The 25,344-nt window shown below is 41.3% G+C and overlaps 1 protein-coding gene across 1 annotated transcript in view; it reads left to right on the forward strand.

Annotated features, from left to right (window-relative positions):
- Nucleotides 1–25,344, forward strand: part of DDR2 (discoidin domain receptor tyrosine kinase 2) — a 222,683-nt gene that overhangs the window by 193,383 nt on the left and 3,956 nt on the right. Inside the window, exons 9-16 of the mRNA XM_036757661.1 lie at nucleotides 4,149–4,392; nucleotides 6,253–6,315; nucleotides 7,173–7,303; nucleotides 8,908–9,118; nucleotides 11,009–11,232; nucleotides 15,890–16,017; nucleotides 19,033–19,224; nucleotides 20,852–21,086. Of these exons, the coding sequence (XP_036613556.1) occupies nucleotides 4,149–4,392; nucleotides 6,253–6,315; nucleotides 7,173–7,303; nucleotides 8,908–9,118; nucleotides 11,009–11,232; nucleotides 15,890–16,017; nucleotides 19,033–19,224; nucleotides 20,852–21,086 (1,428 nt within the window). The remainder of the gene's footprint in view (nucleotides 1–4,148; nucleotides 4,393–6,252; nucleotides 6,316–7,172; nucleotides 7,304–8,907; nucleotides 9,119–11,008; nucleotides 11,233–15,889; nucleotides 16,018–19,032; nucleotides 19,225–20,851; nucleotides 21,087–25,344) is intronic.

Raw genomic sequence — 25,344 nt, forward strand, 5'->3', positions numbered from 1 at the left:
AATTGTAGAATTATTGAAATAGTTGTTAAATGCTGAGGCTTGATGGAGTACTGGGCCTGGAGTCAGGAAAACCTGAGTTCAGATCTGGCCTCAGACACTTACTAGCTCTGTGACCCTGGGCAAGTCACTTATCTGTGTTTGCCTCAGTTTCCTCATCTATAAAAATGAGCTGGAGAAGGAAATGGCAAAATGCTCCAGTATCTTTGTCAAGAAAACACCAAATGGGATCACGAACAGTCAGACACGACTGAAATGACTGAACACCACAAAGTCCAACCCACTCATTTCACAGATGAGGAAACAAGACTGGAGGATTTAACTGACTTACTCAAGCTGGCAAATGGTGACATTTGGAGATAGGTTTGTTTAAAAATCTGTCATAATACTTTATGTACTGCCTCACATGCACAGTGGTTAACCAATATGCGCTGACATTTTTATAATGGTGTAGGGTTTACAATAACCTTTCCTCACAGCAACCCTGTGAAATAAATAGCACAAATATTGTCACTATTTCAAGGCTGGGGAAATAGCTCAGAGAGGCTTGAGGATTGCCCAGACTCACCCAGCTCACACATGGAAGGGCCAGGACCTGAGTCCAGGCAAGCTTTTCTAACTTCAACTCATATTAATTTCACTGAACCGTACATTAAGGGCCATGAGTTAAAACTGCCTATTTGCACATTGGTGTGGCCATGTGTAAATGACCAGATGGGGGCCTGCCCCAGTACAGACAGCTACTGTCTTCCAGAAAATAGTTAATTCACCCTAGTAAAAGGCCCAGCAAATGTCTAGAGTGAGTCTATACACATGTGAATGAAATTCTAGGCTGTTTATTTGCATTCCAGAAGAATTCCTCAAAACATCTGTGGAAAAGATTATCACCTTCCCCACAGGCTACTTTTCTCATTCTACAGATTTCAAAACCATCTGAGAAGATTATTGTAGCTGTGAATTGGTGTCTTTTGATTCTCTCTCTCTCTCTCTCTCTCTCCTCTCTTTCTCTCCTCCTTCTCTCTCTCTCTCTCTCTCTCTCTCCCCCCCAATAACTAATGTTCAGTAAATGAAAGCAGCTGGTTTTTCCCAAGGAAGGTGTTAGCACATGATTTCATCATTGGAACATCTGGAGAAAAACTGAAGGGAAACTAGAAAACTTGAGAGTATCATAGATCTAAACCCTATGGGGATCTGAGTCCATCTAATTCAGCCCATTCATTTTTAGAGAGAAGGAAATGGAGGTTTAGAAGGATTCAGTGACTGTCCACGGGCATGGAAATTTTAACTCCATAACATCCATTCATTTGACAAAAGTTAATTAATCACCTACCACGTGCAATTCACTGTTCAAGATGCTAGAGAGTCCACAAATTTGAAGGCAGCATCATACAGAGGAAATAGCTATGATTCTGGAGTCAGAGGAAGTAGGTTCAAATCCTGCCTTAAATATTCCTTGTTTGACCCACTTTCTCTACATAGAAAATAAAAGAAGTTATACTTGATGGGTCTGAGGTCCCTCTTGATTCCCAATTTTTCACCCTACATTTATGATGCAGATCTAGTTTTCAAGCTGTTTGGGGTAGGGGAGGGAAACAGCTAGGTTGCTTAGTAGAATGCTGGGCCTGGAGTCAGGAAGAGCTGAATTCAAATGCAGCCTTAGACACTTACTAGCTGTGTGACCCTGGGCAAGACATTTAACCTCTGTTAATCTTAACTCACTGGAAAAGAAAATGGCAAACCACTCCAGTATCTTTGCCAAGAAAACCCCATGGATGATATTGGTGTCCTGTGGTCCATGGGATCACATAGAATGAGACACAACTGCACAACAACAACAAATGGAGGGGGAAAGTTCACAAATAACTATTTGTCAAGAAAACCCCAAATGGGATCACAAACAGTCAGACATGACTGAAATGACTGAACACCACAAAGTCCAACCCACTTATTTCACAGATGAGGAAACAGGACTGGAGGATTTAACTGACTTACTCAAGCTGGCAAATGGTGACATTTGGAGATAGATGTGTTTAAAAATCTTCATAATACTTTATATACTGCCTCACATGCACAGTGGTTAACCAATATGCGCTGGCATTTTTATAATGGTTTAGGGTTTACAACAATCTTTCCTCACCAGCAACCCTCACTAGTTGGAAGGCCAGGTAGGTTATTTTTTTACCATTTTAGCCCTGCTTCCAGGATTCTTCAGGACTTTTACAGGGGTCTAGGGTATCTAAACTGTCTGCAAATGGCACCAGCCTCCACCAATGGTGATAGCTCCCACTGTACTACTGTTCCATTTGGCTGCTAATAGTGAGATTAGCTTTTAAACAGAAATATTTACTCCAAGAAAGTCTACTCACAAATATATAAACTCACTCTTTTAATATGTGGGAGGTACAATCCTCCTCCTGCCTTATACCTCCTCAGGCTTTAGGGAGGGAAAACGGATTAGATTCATAGCTTAGCTCAGTTCCCATAAAGCACAAACTCCAAGTCCAGAGGCCCCTCTGATTTGAGTCCCAGGCCTCTTAGTGCTTCCCTGCAGGCCTGACTGGCAGCACAACCCTGCCTACAATCCTGGCTCCAAGGTTGCCCTGGCTGGATCTCCCACAGGGATTACCTCCAGTACCTGAAACTACACAGAACAGAAACAAACACCTTCAGGCCCATTTCTTGGAGCCAAGATAAAAGTGGGAGTAGGAGAAGGAAACCCTTGGCCTCTCACTGGTTCAATTCATGGCATCCTTGTTGTTGGGGAGCTGGAATCTTCACCCTCTGCTTATCTGCTATATTAGCAGATAAGAGTTGCCAAAAAAGAAAAGAGGAAAAAAGGGGGATAGCAGAAAAAATAAACAGAAAAGAAACCATTGGCTCAGTCTTGGAACACTTAAAAACTCAAGCAGGGGTAGGGGATTCAGACCTCCATGTTATCTGAACTGGGCATACCCAGACCAGCCTGTGTTACATACAACTAGACCTATTTCTAGCATCTATTTTCAATAGTATAGAGAACTCTCAGATGGAGGAGCTTCCTCTCTCTGTACTTCCCTGTAGTTTAGAGGACTGCCCAGAACACAAATGACTTGCACAAGGTGACAAAAGCCGTACATGGCATATATCAGAGGTAGGTTTTGAACTCAGGTCTTCCTGGCTCCAAGGCTGGCTCTCCAGGTGTGAGTGAGACAAATTTAATAGAGAAATCAAGGCAAAGTGTTGTGAGAGCACTGAAGAAGAAAAAGAGATCCCTTTGACCTTCGAGTTAGAGTGAGGAAGAGACAAGGTCAGGAAAGGGTTAAGAGGAAACACTTAAGCTGGACCTTGAAGGATGGGAGGGATTTCAACAGATAAAGATGGGAAGAGAAGTGGCCAAAAGGCAGAGGTAGAAGACTGGCAAGTCAGAGATAGGAAAAGGTGAGGCAAGAGTAGTTCAATATGGCAAGAATGTAGAATATGTGAAGGGAAGTGGGAAGAGATGAGGCTGGAGATGTAGGCTGAAGTCAGACTTTAGAGGGCCTTGAATGCCAGGATGAGAAGTAGCCCCTGGAGGAAGAACAGCGGAACACTTTTGAGTAGAAGAGTCCATTGGGAAAATTATTACAGTTGTGGTGTTAGGTTAGTCTGGAGGCAGGAAGGCCACTTAGGAAGCTTTTACAATAGTCTTAGTAAAAATAGAGGAGGGCCTGAACACCAGGCGGTGAAAGTGCCAAATATAGTGGATATATGGCCATCTTCTCATTTGAACTCTTTGTCATTTTGTTGATTATTTAAAAATACATATTACTTATAGGAAGTTATGTAAGAAATGGGATGATTTTTATGGCATTTCTTTTGGAGAAAAGAGTAGCGGGATGGTTTTAGGCATTGCTTAAAAAGGAGTTGGTTGGCACCCTACCCCATTTCCCTACTGCAGTGAAGCTCTAGTCTCCTTTTCAGTGGACCCCAGGATGTGATAAACAAGGTTACCTTTGGGATTCCTGCAAAGGAGAAATGGGAAGATAAAATGGACCATTAATATGTGGATTTCCTGTTGGAGGGAAATCTTAGAGTGCTGTGGGGTAGTAGGAAGGATTCTTTTCCCTAAGTCTTCTGCTCTAAGTTGTAGCTGGCATAACTCACCCATAGATCTGCCTCCTTCTCCTTGCCAGGTCCACTGCAACAACATGTTTGCTAAGGGGGTGAAGATCTTTAAGGAAGTTCAGTGCTACTTCCGCTCGGAATCCAATGAATGGGAGCCCAATGCTGTCTCCTTCCTCTTGGTCCTGGATGATGTCAACCCCAGTGCCCGCTTTGTCACAGTGCCTCTCCTTCACCGAATGGCCAGTGCCATCAAGTGCCAGTTTCATTTTGCTGATACTTGGATGATGTTCAGTGAAATCACCTTTCAGTCAGGTACCCATGTGAAAAAGGGTAAGGGATAGGAGGGTGGTGAAGGTAAAGGATGTTAATGAGCACATCACAGTAAATGTGAGCTCCTGGCTGATTGGTGGCTTGGAGGGATGGAATTAAAGAGACTGCTTCTGATCAATGGATAGAGGGAAGGGGAAAATAGAGAATGACAGAGTATGATATCTGACTAGCAAGTGGCCAGAGAGCATATAACCCAATGAAGAGTTAGCATGTGTAACCCATCTATGCAATGGTACGCTGGTGAATGTTGAACAAGTGGCTCATCAGGAGAAAAAAAAATGTATGAATGATACACTTTTGGGTTTAGTCTGCATTATTAACATTTTCTCCCTCTTAATCTTAAATTTCAAAAATCGACAAAACAATAACTCGAGCTCTGATTTGTAGCATTTGCTGATTTCCAATGCTCATGCTGAAAATTTAAAAATCGACTCTTCTGAGTTCAAGTTGGCTCTAGCACACCTCTAGATTTATGCTTTTCTCATCATCATCATCACCAAAAATAACAGCAATAAACATTTATTGAGCACCATCTATAAGTAGGCAACAAAAATCAAAGAAGTGTGATATTTGGTCATTACTTACATGTCATCTAGTGGGGAATTCAGGGCACCCAATTCATAGATTATTAAGTGCCTACTACGTTCAAGGCACTCTTCTCTTTGGTGGGTATACAAAGATGAAAGCGAAACAATTTCTAGTCTTTTTCATTCTAAACTAAGATATATACTAAGTGCCAAATTAACTATAAGAGTTAAGAGGAGAAAGAGATCACAGTGAACTGGGCCATCAAGAAAGGTCCTTCAGGATTTAGGTAAGAAAAAAAGGGGTATTATGACTAGGAGTCAGTCATTGACAGGAATGGAACAGAATGAAGATGGTTTGGACTTGGAGACCAGGCAGATCTACAGAGCTGGGGCATGTGATTGCCAGGGGTCCCATAGGGAGTAATTATTCATCCAAATGAAAATCTACTACACAACATATAGTTTTCCAGCCTATGCTTGAAGACTTTCATTGAGGGGCAATCGATACTACCCATGGCAGGCTCTCCCACCTTTGGATCACTCTAATTATGAGTAAGCTTTTCCTTAAATCAAAGCTATATCTTCTTGTCAATGGCTACTCTGCTCTAAGTTCTGCCCTCTGAGCCCAGGCAAAATGTCCAATATCTTTTCCACTTAATAGTTCTTCAAATACTTGAAGAAAGCCATCATGTATCACCTAAGTTTTCTTAGATGAGAAACACACCTACTTTCTTTACCAATCCTTATTTCACATAATCTTCCTCCTTGCCCACAGTCACATGGCTAATAAGAATCTGGGACAGGATTTGAACTCAGGTTCTGGATACCAAGTCTAATACACTATTTACCAAACCAAGTACTGGCAAGATATCTGGTCCTATGCAATAGTAGAAAGGTAGTTTCTTTTCTGGGCCCCTTGTTCACCTGCTTCCCCCATCCATTTGCCAAATCACAGTTCAGATCCATGTTACACACAGATACAGGATCTATGCTAACGCAGTACATGCTATTGTTTACCTGCCATTGGATTCCCAGTGGTCCAACTGGTTGTTACCATAGCATCATAGTCTAGAGCTGAAAGTTATCTCCAAGGTCATCTAATCCAGCTCCTTCATTTTACAAATGAAGAAACTGAGACCCAGAGATATCAAATGATTTATCTAAGATTATACAGGTAATGAGTATTAGAGGAGAGATTTGAACCCAGGCTTTCTGACCCTAGGGACAGTATTCTTTTCATCGTACTATGCTGTACCTCCCAACAATAGAATGCTAATTTTTCCTCATTCTGTGCCCTCACTTTTTTTTTTCATAGATGCTGCAATGTACAACAACTCTGGAGCCCTTCCCACTTCCTCAGTGGCACCTACCACTTATGGTAGGTATGCTTTTTGTTTACAAGCATTAGGATTTTACGACCTGGGAAGATGATGAGTAGAAAACCAGAGGTTTATACCTATCAGGTGAAGATGTTTGATGGAAAAATGCTTCTGAGAGGCCTGGAGAGAATTCAAAACTGGACTGGGAATTGTAAAGACAAGGGGTCAAATGCCCAGCTGTGGAATACATTAAATGTGGGAGAATCCAGAGAGGCTTTCACCTGCCCTGGAACTATTCTGCGAGAGACTGAAAAGAGTGAAACAGAAAAGGGAGGGAAGGACCAGTCCTGGGTGAGGTGATGGTAGGACAAAGGCTAGTAGATGTAATGGAAAAGAAGGGGCAAAAGGGCAATTTCTTAGACTGTCCCACTGGCCCATCTATGCTGTACCGGAGAAAATGTGTAACTGGGTTTGCCCTAAGAGGGACCTTTGGATTTCTTGGCATGTTCCTGAACTAGACAAGAAATCACCCTGGCCATGTAATTGCTCAATGTCAGAGGTAACAGGAGCCACAGACCTCACCCATCTTGATTCCAGCACAAAGTTGCAGGGAAAAATTTGGCAAGCTAACAGTGGAAATATCCTTAATCTAGGCCTGGGGTAGTTAAAAACTTACAAGTTAATTAAGCAAAGCCTTGGACCAGGAACAAAGCACCCAGCAGGGTAAGCAAGACAAAGAACAGAGATGTTTAAGTGGCTACTTCTGGAATCATTGTGAGAAAGACCTTCTCCTATCCTCTCTCAGAATCCTAGACTCTCATAGTTGGAAGGGCCCTCAACAGCCATCCAGTCCATTCTGCGCTGTATTCTCTCCTGACGAGGTAATCACATTCTTCTGTCTCTCTTCTCTCTATAGACCCAATGCTCAAGGTGGATGACAGCAACACTCGCATCTTGATTGGCTGCCTGGTGGCCATAATCTTCATTCTTGTGGCCATCATCGTCATCATCCTCTGGAGGCAGTTCTGGCAAAAAATGCTGGAGAAGGTGAGGAAGAGCACAATGGGATTTCAAACATATCTTTCTCTCCCTTTCCATTATCTCCAGTTGCTTTGGGACTGAAAGACCACAATACTGGCCAATGCTATGTTTACATAGCACTTTCACATACTTGATCCTCCTGTGAGATAAGAGGATAAAGAGTATTTTTTTAATAGGGGAGGAAACAAAGGTGAGATTTCTTGATCACAGTCAGTGCCAGGACTGGGACTAGAACCCAGACCATTAATCTCCAGGTCCAATACTCTTCCATCTCTACTGTCCATGGTACCATACCATTAGGAATCCACAAAGTGATCAGAAAGATGGCCAGGTTCACAGGCGTAGAGACTCCAAGAGGATGGTAGCTCAATGAATAATAATAGGTCATGTAGATAGATTTATTCCCTACTTAATCATTCCCATTTCTAAAGACTTCCAGGAAAAGGGATTTTTAGAACCTCTCTTGGTAAAAATGAATTGAGTTTAGAATCCAATTCACAGAAACACAGAATGTCAGTGCTAGAAGGGAACTCATGTAGCCAGTTTTTCTCAATTTTCAGATGAGGAAACTGAGGCCAGAAAAAGGAGTGATTTGTTCAAAATCACACAGCCAGAAGTTTACCTAATTTGCTCACACTGTTGGTGATAAAATAATTATAAAGTGCATAGCCCAGTTCTTGATACATTAGTAAGCACTCTATAAATATGTTAATATTACTAGTAGTATCAGTACTATTTCCTCTTGATGTGCCCTGAGTAGAGAATTGGTCAGCCAGCACCTCCCTGCCCTAGGACTATGGAAATTAACATTCTCAGAGAGCATAAATTATATTCCCACTGTCACATGAACCTGAAAACCAAGATTAAGTCACTGTAGTACAATGCCAAGTACTCTAGAATTAGAGACAGAGGACCTTAAATTTATTAAACTGTGTGACCTTAGGTAAGTACTTAACCTTTCTGGGATTCAGTTTCTCACCTGCAAAATTGGGGTGCAGGGGTTAGTGGTTTCAGGTCTCATCCAGTTTTAAAACTAGGTTCCTAGCCTCTTCTCCATGGCAAATAATTCATTTCACCTTCTATTTTTATGTAACATTTCCCCTGCTGTCTTAGCTGTTGTTCTCTAAGCCTCCAACAGGTTTGTCCCAAATATATGTCAGTTCAGTCTAATGAACAATTATTAAGCACCAACTGTGTACAGTGTGCTTTACTAGGGGCTGCATTGTACAGTCACACAATGACCAATTGACAGTTCCACAATCACAAAGCTTAAGTAGGGAAGAGGAATGCAAATATTTACAGTAAAGTAAGAATTCAATTCAGGAAGCATTTTTAAAGCATGGCCTATGTGAAAGGCAGTGTGCTAGATGTTGAGACTGAAAAGTTCAAATAACGGGTGGTCCTCAAGAAGTTTCCATTCTACTAGTTAGGTTACTATGAGAGGTCTGGCAGAGAGGCAAACCAGAGAGGGATGAGATGGGGGAGGGAGGGCTTAAGTTCTTGTTCATCTAAAGGGGAGAGGTTGGGAGGGGAGGAGGGAGGAGGGAGGAAAGGATGTTTCTTTACCGATGTCATCTAGCACTGCCCTCTGGTGTGTTCTTCTCTTGCAGGCTTCCCGGAGGATGCTAGATGACGAAATGACTGTCAGTCTTTCCCTGCCTAGTGAATCCAGCATGTTCAACAACAATCATTCTTCGTCACCGAGTGAGCAGGAGTCCAACTCCACTTATGACCGTATTTTCCCCCTTGGTCCTGACTACCAGGAGCCTTCCCGGCTCATACGGAAACTCCCTGAATTTGCTCCAGGAGATGAGGAGGCAGGTTAGGAATGGGGCGAGGGGGTTATCAAAGAAAGCCTTATGACTAGTGTAACTGAAACATTTCGGTGTTAACCAATGGAATGATTGGCAGCCTATACAAGTTGTGTGTGTGTGTGTGTGTGTGTGTGTGTGTGTGTGAAAGCCCACAGGAAGTACGAAGTAGATTTGAGTTCATAAATTGCTATGGGATCTGAGTCAGGTAATGACTTTTCTCCAATTTAATAAAGTCCATGAATGTCTCCTGCCTAACCTAAATAATAATAACTAGTGTTTATAGACTACTTTAAAGTTTGAAAAACTCATTACAAATATATCATTTGATCCTCACAAAACCCCTGAGAGGTAGATGCTATCATTATCCTTATTTTATAGATGACCAAACTGAGGCACAGGTTAAATGACTTGCCCGGGGTCACACAGCTAGTAAATATCTGGGTCTGGATTTGAACTCAGCTCTTCCTGCCTCCAGGTCCAGAACTCTATCCACTGTGCTATGTAGCTGCCTCAATGTACTCAAAGTACTGATGACAGAAAGTGAAGAGGAATTAAGAAGACTTTTGATGAGGGTGAAAGAAGAAAGTGTAAAAGTTGGCTTGAAGCTTAACACCAAAAACACCCTAAGATATTGGCAACTGGTCCCATCACCTCCTGGCAAATAGGAGAAGGAATGGAAGCAGTGTCAGATTTTATATTCTTGGGCTCAAAGATCATTACAGATGGCAGCTGCAGCCATGAAATTAAAAGCCGCTTCCTCCTTGGAAGGAAGCTTATGGCCTATCTGGACAGTATACTAAAAAGCAGAAATACCACCTTGCTGACAAAGGTCCATATAGTCAAAGTTATGGTTCTTCTAGTAGCAATGTTTGGCTGTGAGAGTTGGACTATAAGGAAAGCTGAGTGCTGCATAATTGACACTTTAAATTTGTGGTACTGAAGACTTTCGAGAAGTCTTTGAGAAGACTTTTGAGAGTCTGTTGGATAGCAGAGATCAAATCAGCTAATACTTAAGTTAATTCAGGCAATTCAGTGGAAGGGCAAATACTAAAGCTGAGCTTAAATACTTTGGCCACATAATGAGAAGATGTGACTCATTGAAAAAGACTCTAATGTTGAGAAAGATTGAAGGCAAGAGGAAAAGGTGATGGCAGAGGATGAGGATAGATAGTGTCAGGGAAGCAAAGAACATGAACTTGGATAGACTTCAAGAGATAATGGAGGCTAGAAGGGCCTGGCATGCTATGGAGTCACAAAAAATTAGATAGGACTAAACAACTGAAAACAAAAATTATAAATGGGAGGTAATATCAGAGAGAAGGCATTAGCAATAGTGGGATTGGGAAAGGCTTCTTGTAAATGGTGAGATGTGAGCCAACTCTTGTAGGAAATCAGTGAAAGGAAGAGGTGATAAAGACCATTCAAGGCATGAGGGTTAGCAAGTGAAAAGGCGAGGAGTCAGGAGGAGTGTCCTATCCAAGGATCAGCAAGAAAGCCAATGTTTCTGGATTACAGCATGTATGGAGGAGAGTGAAGTACAAAAAAACTGAAAAGGTAGGAAGAGATCCAATTGTTAAGGGCTTTAAAAGCCAAACAATTTTTTTTAAATCAACTTTGTCAATGTGTGATGCATACCTCAGAGTTATTTTAATTTTATTTTCCCTAAGTATGAATGAGATAGAGCACTTTTTTTCATATGCCTATTGATAGCTTAGATTTCTTCCTCTGAAAAAACTGCCTTTTCCTACTTTATCAGTTGGGTAATGGACAAACCATGTAAAGAGTTATACTATGATAAACTGTTTGAATACCTGAGGGGTCTACTCTACTCTAAACTCAGATGGCTCCCTGTTGGAGAACTCCAAAGAACCAGACTCCATCTCTCTCATCTTCCCAGGCTGCAGTAGTGTGGTGAAGCCAGTTCAGCCAAATGGCCCTGATGGTGTCCCCCACTATGCAGAAGCTGACATTGTGAATCTGCAAGGTGTGACAGGAGGCAACACCTATTCAGTACCGGCAGTTACCATGGACCTACTCTCGGGCAAAGATGTGGCTGTAGAAGAGTTCCCCAGGAAATTCCTAACATTCAAGGAGAAGCTGGGAGAAGGCCAGTTTGGAGAGGTGAGCTGATCCACTGGATATCCCTCAACTTTCTATTGTTCATTGATACCTACTGACCGTATCCTCTTGAGTGCCTGGTCTTTTCAGTGCAGCTTCCTACAGTGAAGAAACTTCATGATGGATTATTTTAAATGGACTTTTTATAAGAGTTCTAAAATATTAGAATCACAAGAGATCTGAGAGATAATTTAGCTCAAACCCTTCATTTGACAGGTGAGGTAAGTGATGTCCAGAAAGATGAAGTGATTCCAGTCAATCAATCAATCAATTTATTAAGCTCCTACTGCATTCCAGTCACTCTACCAGGCACCAGGAATCCAACCACTGGGTGGGGGCAGATCTGGGATTACAAGCCATCTTCCCTAATGCTATTGTTCTTGCCACTGTCTCATGCTTCCTCTTTGAAAGTAAATAACTGTGCTTCAGATGCACTTAAAGACAACCTAAAATTTTAGTCTTGTTTGTAAATGGAAGGGGATGGGCAGGGGTGGGGAGGGAAACTCAAGAGATGTGGCCATCCATTCATTACAAACTGTCCAGAAACACCCTGCTGGATGAGAGCTATGAGGGAGGCCCTCTGATAGGAGCTGTATATAAAACAGTGAAAATAGACCCATTTATTTTCTTACCCAGCACCCCAGCAAGTCAACCACTCAAGAGACGAGGTAATCATTTGTGAAGTGATGCCACATCGATATGCATAAAAGGACTCATTTCTCTTATGAGTCAGGTTAGCAACAGGACCTTTCTGAGAATATGAGATGTAATGATTTCAGTTGACAGCAGTTTCTCAGGAGACCTGGAGTTGACATGCAATGCTTCAATCTAAAAGAAATTATTTTGGAACTTTGTACTTGGATATTTCAATGGATCTGTGATCTCATTGACTTGGATACTTCTCCCAACAATGTCGAGTATAAGCCATCCATGCCCTCTCATCCTGTGGGGCCCCCGTGTTTGGCCTCTCATAAATCTTCCCCCAAGACTCCACCCAACATGTTAGGGGTTTTCCTTTAGATCTTGTGACATTGGGTGGACCAGTGAAGCACATCAGCTATTCATCAGTTATCCCTTATTCTTTGCAGAAGATTGACCTTTCTTCTTTTCTGGTCATACATATTATCTTACATAACTCTTTTTTGGCACTGTTGCAATAAATTTGTGCTTCTCCACTGACCTTTGGGTGATCCTCAACTTGAATTCTTTGGAGACTGTTACTTCATGTTTCTCAGTCTTCCACCAACATTGTAAGAATATTGCTGTTACTAAGATAGACTTTTGTTTTTAGGAAGGAGTTTAGTATCATGAAAAGCATTGTATAGTTTCCAAAGGGAACTTGGCCCATTCTTCTGCTTCTTTCAATTCTAGGGCTAGTTCATTTCCCAAGACTACTCCTTGGTAGGCGTAGAGGTGTTTGGTGAAGGTCAGCGAAGGAAGCACAGGACTTTCAAATTCGGATTTCCATTGATCCATCTCAACCTTCCAAAAACTTTTATTGGCAACAACATAATAGAGCTTCACCATAGCATTATCTCTAGGTTCTGTTCTGTAGGGTTGCCTTTTACTATGATCCTCACAACAATGTCTCCTTGGTATTCCAGTAAATAAGTTCTCTTATATGGGGCTCCAAGATATACCTACATTATATTGAATTCCTCTGTATAGGGAGTTGTAGTCATGATTTTATCAGTTACATAGTTAATAGTTACAAAGTTAATCATAGTTACAGAATCAGAAAACTGGAAGGAACCCTAGAGGCTATCAGTTGAAACCACCCTACACAAAACATAAATGCCCTTTATAACATCTGAAAAAAGTGATAACAGTGAAAAAGACTTGTCTCAGAAGGCAGCCGATTCCACTTTTTGAATCAAAGAACAGTCATTGATATGTGAGGATCAGGTTGGAGTGAGGTCTTTGATGGGTCCTTGGCCTTATCGTATTCAACATTTTTACTAATGAAAAAGAAGGAAAGAGAAAGGAAGGAAGGAAAAGAGGAAGGAAGGAAGGAAGGAAGGAAGGAAATTATTTCCACTTTACAGTTGAGGAAACTGAAGTAGACAGAGGTCAAGTGACTTGCCCAGGGTCACAAAGCTAGTGTCTGAGGCTAGATTTGAACTCAGGTCTTTCTGACTACAGGTGCTTTCTGCACCACATAACCTAGCTGTCTGACAAAGACATGGAGGAAGACATAGATTGATATGCTTACCAAATTTGCAGGTGAGATCATGCTAGGAACAATAGTTAATACATTAATTTACTGAATGTGGATACAAGAAGATCTCCAGAGGCTAGAAAAATAGGCAGGATCTAATAAGTTGACTATAATAGGGACAAATGTTCTTTGTTCAGTTGTTTCAGTCATGTCTGACTCTTTGTGACCCCACTTGGGGTTTTGTTGGCAAAGATATTGGAGTGGTTTGCTCTTTCCTTCTCCAGCTCATTTTACAAATGAGGAAAGTGAGGCAAACAGGGTTAAGTGACCTGTCCAGGGTCATACAACTAGGAAGTGTCTGAGGCCAGATTTGAATTCAGGAAGATGAGTCTTTCTGACTCCAGGCTTGGCTCTCTATCCACCACCTAGCTGCCCCTACTCTACATTGGTTCAAAAAACCAACTTTACAAGTACAGGAAATAGAGGATGTGAAAAAAAGGCCTAGAGTTTTGGTGAATTTCTAGCTCAATATTAGTATGATAATAGATACTGTGATATGGTCACCAAAGAAGGCCAATGATAGCCTAGGCTTTCTGGATTGAAGGGTGGTGCTCAGAAAAGGGGAAGTGATAGTCCTTTTGTACTCTCCCTTAATTGGCCTACTTCTTGAGTATTGGGCTCAGTTCTGGGTACCACATTTTGAGGAAGAACGTTAATAAGTTGGATCAGGGCCAGAAGAGGATGGCTAGGACGGGGAGAAGACTTGGAGACAGTGACATAAGAGGATCGTTTGAAGGAACTGGGGATAGAGCCCGGTAAAGAAAACTTAATGGAGTACATGATCGCTGTCTTAACATATTTGAAGGAATATCACTTTCATTCTACTTAACCCTGGAGGGAAGAACTAAGAGCGATGTCACTAGCTCATGGAAATTGGGCTCAAGGAACCTAGGTTTGAAACCTGACTCTGCTTTTTTTTACTTAGGTGATTTTGAGCAAGGCAGTTAACTTTTTGGGACCTCAGTTTCCTCATTTGTGAAATGAGAGACTTTATCTCTATGTTCTCTTCCAATTGAAAGTCCTCTGATTGTATGAAATGGTAGAGATTCAAATTTAGCTTTGCCATAAGGGAAAGGTTCAGCACAACGTGACAATAAAAGAAGTAACATGCAAACCTGTCCAGCTGGAAGATCTTGTCATAATGAAAACTCTTCTTTGCGATAAAACTAAATCTGCCTCTGCAACTTCTATCCATTGATCCTAGCTCCCACAGCTGGGGTCAAGCAGAACAAGTTTAATTCTTGACAGCAAGAACATAACAAGGTTCCAATATGACACGGAGATGGGAAGCATTCTCTGTTAGGCCAGAGCTTTATCATGATTTTAATCAGCCATTTATATCATAGTTTGGAATGTGTATTCATAATAATTCACATTTAGATAGTCCTTTAAGGTTTACAAAACACTTCTTTTCTTACAATGACTATGAGGTGGGTAGTTCAAGTATTATTGGACTTGTGCTGCAATTCAGGAAACTGAGTCAGAAAGACTGTGACCTGTCCAAGGTGAAGCAAGTGGTAAATGGCAGAGCTGAGGCTTCTGACTCCCTAGTCCATGGCTCACCTCACTAGCATCAATTAAGTGCTTACTATGTACTAGGTACTGTGCTAGATCCTGGAAATACCAAAACAAAAGGAAAACAATTCCTGCCTTCAGGGAGCTTACATTCTAATGGGAGAGTGAAAATGTATGTACATAGATATATAAAATACATGCAAGGTAACCTTGGAAGGGCAGAGTACTGACAGCTGGTGGGGGGAAAGGAGGTAGAGAAGTCCTTGAGCTGTGTCTTGAAGGAAATTGGAGATTCTAAGAGTTGGGGGGTGGGGGAAGAGAGAAAGAGAGAGAGAGAAAGAGAGAAAAGAGAGAGAGAGAGAGAGAGAGAGAGAGAGAGAGCGCACAACAGCATTACAGTTGCATGGGGCAACCAACACAAAGGCATGCATATGGGAAATTGCATGTCGTGTGTTAGCAAAAAAAGGGCTAGTTTGGTCAATTATAGAGTGCATAGGGAGAGGTAATATCTAATAATGCAGGAAAGGCTAAAGGGGGGGCAGGGTTGGGTTTTAAAGAGCTTCTAAATGCCCAACCATGTGTTTTATATTTGATCCAAGAGGTAACAGAGAACCACTAAAGTTTACTGAGTAGGGGGTGATAACATGGTCAGATCTATGCCTTAGGAAAATCACTTTGTTGACTATATAGAGGATGGGTTAAATCAGGGAGAGACTTAAGGCAAGGAGGCCAATCAGGAGGCTATCTCAGTAGGCCAAATGGTAGGTCATGAGAGTCATCATATCATCCCTGTTCTATGGAAGGCACAGGCGAAGTGTCCAGTTGGTTCCCAATTCCTCTGTCCCAGTTAGCTTATCTCTAGGAAACGCCCACCGAGAACTCTGAGAGAGCAAATGATGATGCTGAGACTCAATGAATTCTGTCCAGGTTCATCTCTGCGAAGTGGAGGGCATGGAAAAATTCATGGACAAAGATTTTGCCTTAGATGTCAACACCAACCAACCTGCCCTGGTGGCTGTGAAAATGCTCCGAGCAGATGCCAACAAGAATGCCAGGTCTGTCACCCACATTTTGAATCTTCCTTTACATGTATTTGCTTCTTTGAACCAGGAATATTTCTTAGAAACTCCCAAGGAATTTAAAAGAGGACAAGGTTTGAAATCTGCCCAATGCCTCAGAATAATGATGGCAAATGGACGGTCTGCATCTTCTCTTTTTTTCTTCCACATTTATCTTCTTACCCTGCATGCAGTTCACCTTCCCAATCTGTATTCTGACTAGCTCCATATTTCCTAGCATTCCTACCAACTTAGAGATGAGCTTCTTCTGTCATTCTTCTGTCACCCTGTATATTACCTGTGGCTCAGGATCTCCACTCTAAGCTCACATGGGCCAGTTTCAATCTTGGGAGATTCTTTCTCTTACTATTCCTCATGGCTCACATGCCCTCCTAGATCTTCTTTGGGAACATCAGAAATTCGGCTTCTTTCTCTCTAAGAGTCTCACTTCCTGTTCTCCCTACAAGAAAGTGAAGCTAAAAAAATGAACATGAAAAACCAATGTTTGTTAAAGAACAATAATAATAGAGCAACACTCTTTCTTCAGCCCCCTTGTACTCTAGTACCATCAGGCCCAAGGGATCCGAAGGCCTTGTTGAAGGGGGGGAATCTCCTGGAAATTCACTTGCTTGAAAGGAATCTACTTACTCCTCCCACCTTTGATGCTGCTGCCATTGTCACTTTGTTAGATGACTTGAATCTTAGTCAGTGGGGTCTTGCCCACAGTGTTCTCAATTTTGTGTCATCCTAATGAATGACTAGTAGTTGGCTCACTTCCTCAGGCTGGTTCCAGTATTTTCAGGCTGGTTGCTTGCATGGTCACTATCTCTTGTGAACACCTGCTCATCATTCTGTCCAACATGTTCCGTGCTCCAGTCTAACATCCCCTCCCAAAGCCGGTTGTCACTGATGGAGAAATCTAATGTCCCCTTGCTTTGCAGCAGGCTTGTTCATGTTCCTTTCCCTATCTCAACACAAGGGGCGGATGAAGTGAACAGTTTGGCAAGGACCCAGAGAAGGTCACTCACAGCTCCAATCTATACTAACCTCCTTTGAACAAACACACTCTTTGCAATCAGACCCACATTTTCTTGCCAAATCTCCTCTATTTCCCTGCTCTTTCATCCTGTGAACTCCTTCTTTCCTTCAGTGTTCTCTGTTTTCTCTCTTCCTTTTTATATTCTATAATACTAGTTAACATTTATGTAGCTCATTAAGGTTTATGAAGCACTTTATACATACTCTCTCATTTGACCCTCACAACAATCTTGTGAGATAAGCATTTGTGTTGCTATAATCACCAGATTTATAGATGAAAAAATGGAGGCTGAGAGAGTTTAAAGGATTTGTCTATGATTAGAGACCCAGTAAATATTGGAATCAGGATTTGAACACAGGTGTGGTGTACTTTTTAACACTATGTTATGCTCTCTTTGCCCTTCTTGTGTCCACTGAACCTGAGAATATCCAGCTGTCTTTACTTGGAAAGTTATTCCAGAAAGTCCCCTAGTAATTCCTCAAGCCACCTAAGAGTTTAAGATTAATGTCGATAATGGGTCTTGCCTTCACACCCTTATCTAACAATCTTTCCATTACAGCATTGATGAGTTATTCCACTATTGAGACTTACTTTCTCTGCAAGAGCTACACATCTGGGTAACACTGCCTTGTATTGTTTTGATTTATGTCCTGAGCACTCCAAATACCTTTGAGAGAAAGCTTATTGTCCTTGTCTCAAATAACATGATAAGACCCAAGAATCATGACAGTGTGCCCCTGGGGAGTCCTATCTTGGCACACCTAGAGTTTGGGAAGGAGAGAGGTGATAAAGCTATGAACAGTTTCAGAGGGTTACCTGTGAGACTTTATTAGGCTGAACGGAATGTGCAGCCTTCCAAATCACACTGAAGGAGTATGTTCTTCATCCTTAAACATGTTTATGATCTTGGCATATTATTTTTTAAAGGAGAAGTGACAAGGAGATACAAAGTATGTGTTGAATACCTTTCCAGTGTTTAAATTTGGGGGACTGAAATGTGATCCACATTCATTTGTTTTGTCCTGTCCTACTCAGCAAGGTTGGATCTCAGAATCCCTGAGACTCCTGGAGGTATCTGAGCTTTCAGGGATTTGAGTTGACCTAAGAGAATTATTTCAGGATCTGGGTAGATTGGGAAGGTCACTGCCATCTCAAGGACATCTCAGTCTGGGGGAACACAGGGAAGTTCCAGCCACCTTTTTATAGATGCTTCTTATATGCCACATAAGGGTCTTAGGACATGCAATTCTGACCCATTCCTGTAGGGTCCAAGATAAGCTGTTGGGGCCAGCTGCTAGATGGGAAATTGTCAGTAGTGACCCACATTATTCCATCATTCAATATTTCTCCATGGCTAGAACTCACAACAAATCATAAAATGTTCAGGCTGGAGGTTTTCTAGAGGTCCTCAGCCAGTACAGATTGATTTCTTTATGCTTGGCCATCTAAGTGCAATTTTTGAAGTAACAGTATGTAACCAGAGTGTGCCTTTAAATAGGGTTGCTTTAAAAGTGGCTATCTTGTTAATTATCTGGGTGGTTGAATTGCAATTGTTAAGAACACTTGCTATGTGAATATACAGCTTTATAAGATACATAAATCAGGGAGAAACTATTCACTTTGAAAAAAGATGCTTCACTTTGTCAAATAATTCAGACTGGAGTTCCTTTAAATAACAAGCTCCCATAATGCACTTAAAATAGGATTCTGTTTACAAATTACAAACTATAAACCATCATTATAGGAGCATGTAGTTCTATGAGAACATATTGTAGAGCAAATAAAATAGACAAGCACGAGGCATTCTATACCTATCTACAAACAAGAGCAAGGTCAGGTAAAGTTATGGGCAAGTGGGGGTGGGAGCAGTCTTTGCTGGGGATGCTTTTCCCTTTTGATGCCTTCCAGCTCCAGTGACCTGTTTTGGTCTGTGTCTGGTGTATATATCTCTATTCGTCTATGTCCTTCCAAAGGAATGATTTTCTCAAGGAGATAAAGATCATGTCCCGGCTAAAGGACCCCAACATCATCCGGCTATTAGCAGTGTGCATTGCAGAAGACCCCCTATGTATGATCACCGAGTACATGGAGAATGGGGACCTCAACCAATTCCTTTCCCGACATGAACCCCAGAGTCCTCCCTCCAGTAACGCGCCTACTGTCAGGTAACCGATCCAGGCCACTTTGTGTTAGGTTTATCTGACACTACATTTGAGAAAGGATGCTGATAAGCTTGAGAGCATCTAGAGGAGAAGGAGGAAGATGCTGGACTGGAGAGCTTGTCATCACCTTCAACTCATCAGTTGAAGATGCTGGGGAAACTTATCCCAAAGAAGAGAAACTTTAAAGAGGAAAGGCTTGTTATCTTAAACTATTTAAAAAGCTGTCCTGGATTAGACGTGGTCTTCTTGGCCCCAGCAGGCAGACTAGAGGCAGTGGGTAAAAATGGCCAAGAAGCTATTTTAGGCTTGTTATAAGGACAAAATTCCCAACAATTAGAACTACCCAAAAGGTAGAGTGAGAGGCCTCCAGCGGGTAATGGTTCCTCTTTCTCTCTACCAACCAGGCACTGCGCTAGGCCCTGGGGACATAAACACAAAGAATGAAGCAGTCTCTGTCCTCGGGGAGTTTTCTATTTTTAAAGAGCTATATAAATATGAAATTTTATTTTTTCTTCATTATTATTATTATGTCTACATCTCAGTTTCCACCTTTTTATAATAAAAAAAGGTCTCAAACAGAATAGCAGTATTTTAATTTAGTTTGAGGATTTGTTTCTGAACATTGGATCATCAAAAATATTGTTAATCCATTAAGCAATGTTTTTATTGAACATATGCTATTCTTTATGCCTAGCACCTTGCTAAGTGTTGTCAGTGATACAAAATAGCAGAATCTGAGAGTCAAGAGGGATGTCAGCATCAATCTAGCGTAAAAATATACCAGTGAGAATTCCATCTACGACATACCTGACAAGTAGTCATCCAAATGTAAGATATTATCCCAGCCCTCAAGAAACTTCCTGCATAGTCGGAGAGACGCATCTCTCCATACTCATGATTCAATTAAATTAAACAAATGTATATACAAGGCACTGTGCTAGGCAGGGTGGGAGGGTGAGACAAAATAAACTGTGCCTGCTGTGAAGCAGTTTACATGCCAGTGGGAACAGGAGGTGAGGTAGGAGAATGCAGTACATATAAAAGTAATTAACTACAAAATAAGTGCAAAATCATTTCAAGAGGGAAAGACTACTAATAATTGAGGGGATTAGGAATGCCGTCAGGTATGAAGGGATAGCTATACTGCTTTGAAGAAAGCTGGGAATTCCATAGTACAACCCACAAGTGAGGAGGGAGGGCATTCCAGAAGAGGGAACTAATGAAAACATAAGGGAATGGAAGAGGGATTGTCATATGGGACAGATAACAGTTAGGTCAATCTGACATGAACAGGGGGTTTGAAGCTATAAAATATTAAATAAACCTGGAAAGGAAGTGAAGGCCAGACTGTGGAGGCTTTTAAATGCCAAGTTGGGGGATGTGTATTTTATCTAAGGGACAACAGAAAACCATTGAAAATTTTAAAGTTGGGGTATGGGGCATGGCTCATGGTCAGACCTTTGCTTTAGGAATAAAGATTTAGTATCTATGTGGAGCCTGGGTTGGAGGTAGGGAGGCCACATAGGCATTTACTGCAATAGTCCAGGTAAGGTGACAAGGTTTGCCTGCATCCATCTGTATTGACTGGGGCCCTGGTTACTTCTGATTGTCTCCTACCATCTTTCCTCAGTTATATAAACCTGAAGTTCATGGCCACACAGATAGCATCGGGCATGAAGTATCTGTCCTCTCTAAATTTTGTCCACCGGGACCTGGCCACACGAAACTGCTTAGTGGGTAAGAACTACACCATCAAGATAGCAGATTTTGGGATGAGCAGGAACCTGTACAGTGGAGATTACTACAGGATCCAAGGCCGTGCAGTGCTCCCCATCCGCTGGATGTCTTGGGAGAGCATCTTATTGGTGAGTTTCCATATTTGCAACCTCTAATATCTTAATCAAGAAGATTTATCAAAAGTTTATTACTATTCTAGGTCCATACGGTGGTATATGTAGAATTACATCTGAGATATTTATTAGGAGAGCTTAGTGTCTCTCTTTGCCAAAACAATTTGAATATTCAAATTCTAGACTGTCCTATTCATTCTTCACTCTACTACCATGTAATCTTACAAAGCACCATTATGATCATCTCTCCTCTAATCAAAAATTGTCATTAATTCCCCAGTACCAATGAATAAAATGATAATCTTCAGTGCTTGCTCTTTAAGGTCCTTTTGAATATCCCTGGAACCTAGCTTTCCAACCTGCTGTCCTATCCCTGCCTTCTGTGAAGTGGGGTGCTGAAGCCAGTTCATTGGTATATTTACAGTGTGAACATTCACACCTTGGGAATCAGCAACTGCTACAAATCAGAGTTTTATTTATTGTTTTAATTGTCTCTAGACTTAAGAAAGTGATGGAGAAAATTTTAATGATTTTGATTAAACTTAAAAATGGGTTAAACCCACATTTTTTCAGAGAGCTGGTTATTAAAACTTTGCCAACACACCCCTGCCTTCATGTACTCTGTGTTCTACTCTGTGCCCCACCCCACCCCCTTCATCTGTTGAAATCCCTCCCTTCCTTCAGGACCCAACTCAAACCCTAACTCTTCCATCAAATCTTCTATGATGCCAGCCCTGTCCTGCCCTAGATGGGTGAGAATGATTTGTCCCTCCTTAGACTTCTCCTAGCTTCTCCTTCTTATCTCCTTCTCCCATCCTCATTGTCTGTATGCTTATCCCTTCTCCTCCTCCTCCTCCTCCTCCTCCTCCTCCTCCTTCTCCTCCTTCTCCTTCTCCTCCTCCTCCTCCTCCTCTCTTGCCCATTAAATCATATGCTGCATGAGACTGGGATCTACTTCATATCTATCTTTGTATTTCCAGTGCTTAGCACAAGGTCTTACATAATGGATCTGTGATTTCATCAGTGTAGAGAACTCTCAGTAAGGAAACTCCTTCTACCAATGCAGATCAGCATGTGCTCTGCAATTACAGTCTTAGAGAGTTACCCAGGGCACAAAGAGGTTAAATGAATTGTCCAGGGTCACACAGTCAGTGTGCCAGAGGCCAGATTCGAACTCAGGCCTACCTACTTGGACATGCCCTCTCTCACATTATACATTGTAGGTGCTTAATAAATGCTTGTTGCTGAATTAAATGTTTGCTTCATTTGGGGATGACTGACTTTCTATGATATCTTTCTAACCTTTTGAGCTAGTATTTCAAAAATCTGTAGCTTCATGCACCTGCATGATCTCTCTATCAATGCCTGACAACACCCCTCTTACCCTAGATGGTTGGGGTAATAGCTGCAGCTAAAAGGAACTAATTCATCACCTTGTGGCCAACCCTCTGGGGATTAGTCCCTTTGAATTTAATCAGATTGGTTCTTGGACAGAAGGAAGGAAGGAAGGAAAGAAAGAATGAAGGAAGGAAGAAAGCATTTATCAAACACCTACTATGTGCCAGGCATTGTGCTATACACTTTGCAAATGCTATTTTTAAAAATAAATTTTTTTCTTCCAATTACATGGAAAATATTTTTAAACATTTAAAAAAAGTTATGAGTTCCAAATTCTATCACTCCCTCCCTAAGATGGAAAGCAATCTGATATGTTATACATGTGCAATCATGTAAAACATTTACATAGTAGTCTTTCGTAGAAAAAGACAGGAAAGAGAGAGACAGAGAGACAGAGAGACAGACAGAGACAGAGAGAGACCGAGTGAGAGAGAGAGTCTGCTTCAGTCTGTATTCAGACAATACCAGTTCTTTCTCTGGAGGCAGATAACATTTTTCACCATGAGTCCTTTGGGATTGTCTTGAATCATTGTATTGCTGAGAATCGCTAAGTCATTCATCGTACAATATTGTTGTTACTGTGTGCGATGTTCTCCTGGTTCTGTTCATTTCACTTTGCATCAGTTCATGTAAGTCTTTCCAGATTTTTCTGAAATCATCCTGCTTGTCACTTCTTATACCAGAATAATATTCCATTATAATCATTCGCCACAACTTATTCAGCCACACCCCGATTGATGGGCATCTCCTCAGTTTCCAATTCTTAGCTACCACAAAAGTGCGAATATAATTTTATTTAATCCCTAATTGCCTAGGGATGTAGGAGTTTTTATTATCCCCACTATATAGTTGAGGAAACTGAGGCAGATTGAGGTTAAATGACTGGTCTAGGGTCACACAGCTAGTAAGTATCTGGGGCTGAATTTGAACTCATGTCTTCCTGACTCCAGGCTTAGCACTCCATCCACTGCACCATCTAGCTGCCTCTACACACTCTTTGTGAGGACATGGGCTAATAATGTTTTGAATTTTATCATCAATAATTAACCAATGTTATTATGCAGTCATTTGCATCTTTCTCAACCATAGTTAATTACCCTTGGTAAATATCATTCATCACTATCATAATAATGAAGCACCATACCCACCCTAAATAAGGAGAATTCTAGGTTCTTATCTTGACATAGTAACTTTCTGGGTGATTTTGAGCAAGTCATGTGAGATTCAGATTCTCTAAATGATAGGATTATCATTTTTTATCACTTAAAATTGATTAGAGATCATATAAGACTGCTAGTTTATTTTTCAGATGAGGAAACCGAGGCCCAGGGAGGTCAGGTGACTTATTGAGGGCATAACTAAAATTCAAACCTATGTCATCAGACTCCAGGTCCAGTGCTCTTTCTACTACATCTTTCTGTCTCTTTAAAAAACAAAAATCGTGACCTCTGTTAACAAATGTGTTGTGCTTAGTTCCAATGCAACAAGCATTTCTTAGGTGCCTGCTATGTAAAGTGTTCTGCTAGGCACTGAGGGTATAAAGACAAAACAAAACATAATCCTCTCCTTCAAGAAATTATATTCTCCTGGGGGCAGGAATAACTAAATATGTAAACAGAGAAGGGCACACACGATAATGTGAAGGTGGAGAGAGCATTCACAGTTAGGAGGATCAGGAGAGGTTTCTCTTAGGAGGCTGGCCATGAGCTGAGTCATGAAAGAAGCTTGGGACTTTGAGTGGAAAGGTATGGGGGGCAGGAGATAGAACTCTGAATCCAGTGAATAGTGAATAATGTTGGGCTGGAAGGTAGAGTTAAGGAAAGAGAGTGACAGTGCAATAGGTCTGGTTATTTTGTTAAAGATTTCCCAGTTGCATTTTAATCCCATTCCAGCTCATGTGGGAGTTTTGCCGGCCACTTGTATAAGCAGGCAGCGAGCTAACACCTCTGATTTACAGGATCCCCCCATTAATGCCAGATACCTTTGTCCTTAGATAGTTTGGGGAATAACAGGCAAAAGAAGACTTAAGGCAACTTGTGAAGGGTTTTCGATGTCAAACTGAGGAGTTAGTATTTTACCCTCAAGAAAGCAGGGAGTGATATGGTCAGATCTCTGCTTTAGGAGTATGATTTTGACACCTGTGTAGAAGATGGATTGGAATGCTGAGATAATGGAAGCAGAGAGGCCAGTTAGGAGCCTCTTACAATAGTACAGGTGAGAGGTCATGAGAATTTAAACTAGGATAATATATGGAGAAAAGAGAACGTACTGAGAAATATCACAGAAGCCTTTATATATATGTATATATGTGTATGTGTGTCTATATATATATATATATGTATATACACACACACACATACATATGTATATTCTTCATCATTGATTGGATATAACTGGGGTATAAGGGGAATGGAGAGTTGAGGATGACTGAGGTTTTGAGCATGGCATGGTTGTGACCTCATCAGAAATGGGGAGGTTTGGAGAAGGGATGGATTTGGAGAAGTAAGATAATGAGTTACATTTTGGCCAGGTTGAGTTTAAGATACTTATAAAACAAGCAGGTGGAGATGTACAATGGGTCTGCACACAAGGAGGAAATTAGGGGTAGATATAGAGATGATGGTATCATCATGAAAAGATGGGAATTGAATCCATGGGAGTTGGTGAAATCGTCAAAAATTGTGTAGAGAAAGAAAAGGGCACTCAGCGCAGAGCCTTGAAGAATATAATATCTACGTTTAGGGGGAAAAGCATGTAGTAATTAAAGCACAATTGGGTCTTGAAGGGTAATTGATGTTTTCCTACACTGAGACGATTGACATCTTGGTCTAATTTTGTTTTTTTGGACAATCTTTTAGTACCAAATTGGAGAATC

The sequence above is a fragment of the Trichosurus vulpecula genome, chromosome 4 (genome assembly GCF_011100635.1).
Source record: "Trichosurus vulpecula isolate mTriVul1 chromosome 4, mTriVul1.pri, whole genome shotgun sequence".
Lineage (NCBI taxonomy): Eukaryota > Metazoa > Chordata > Mammalia > Diprotodontia > Phalangeridae > Trichosurus > Trichosurus vulpecula.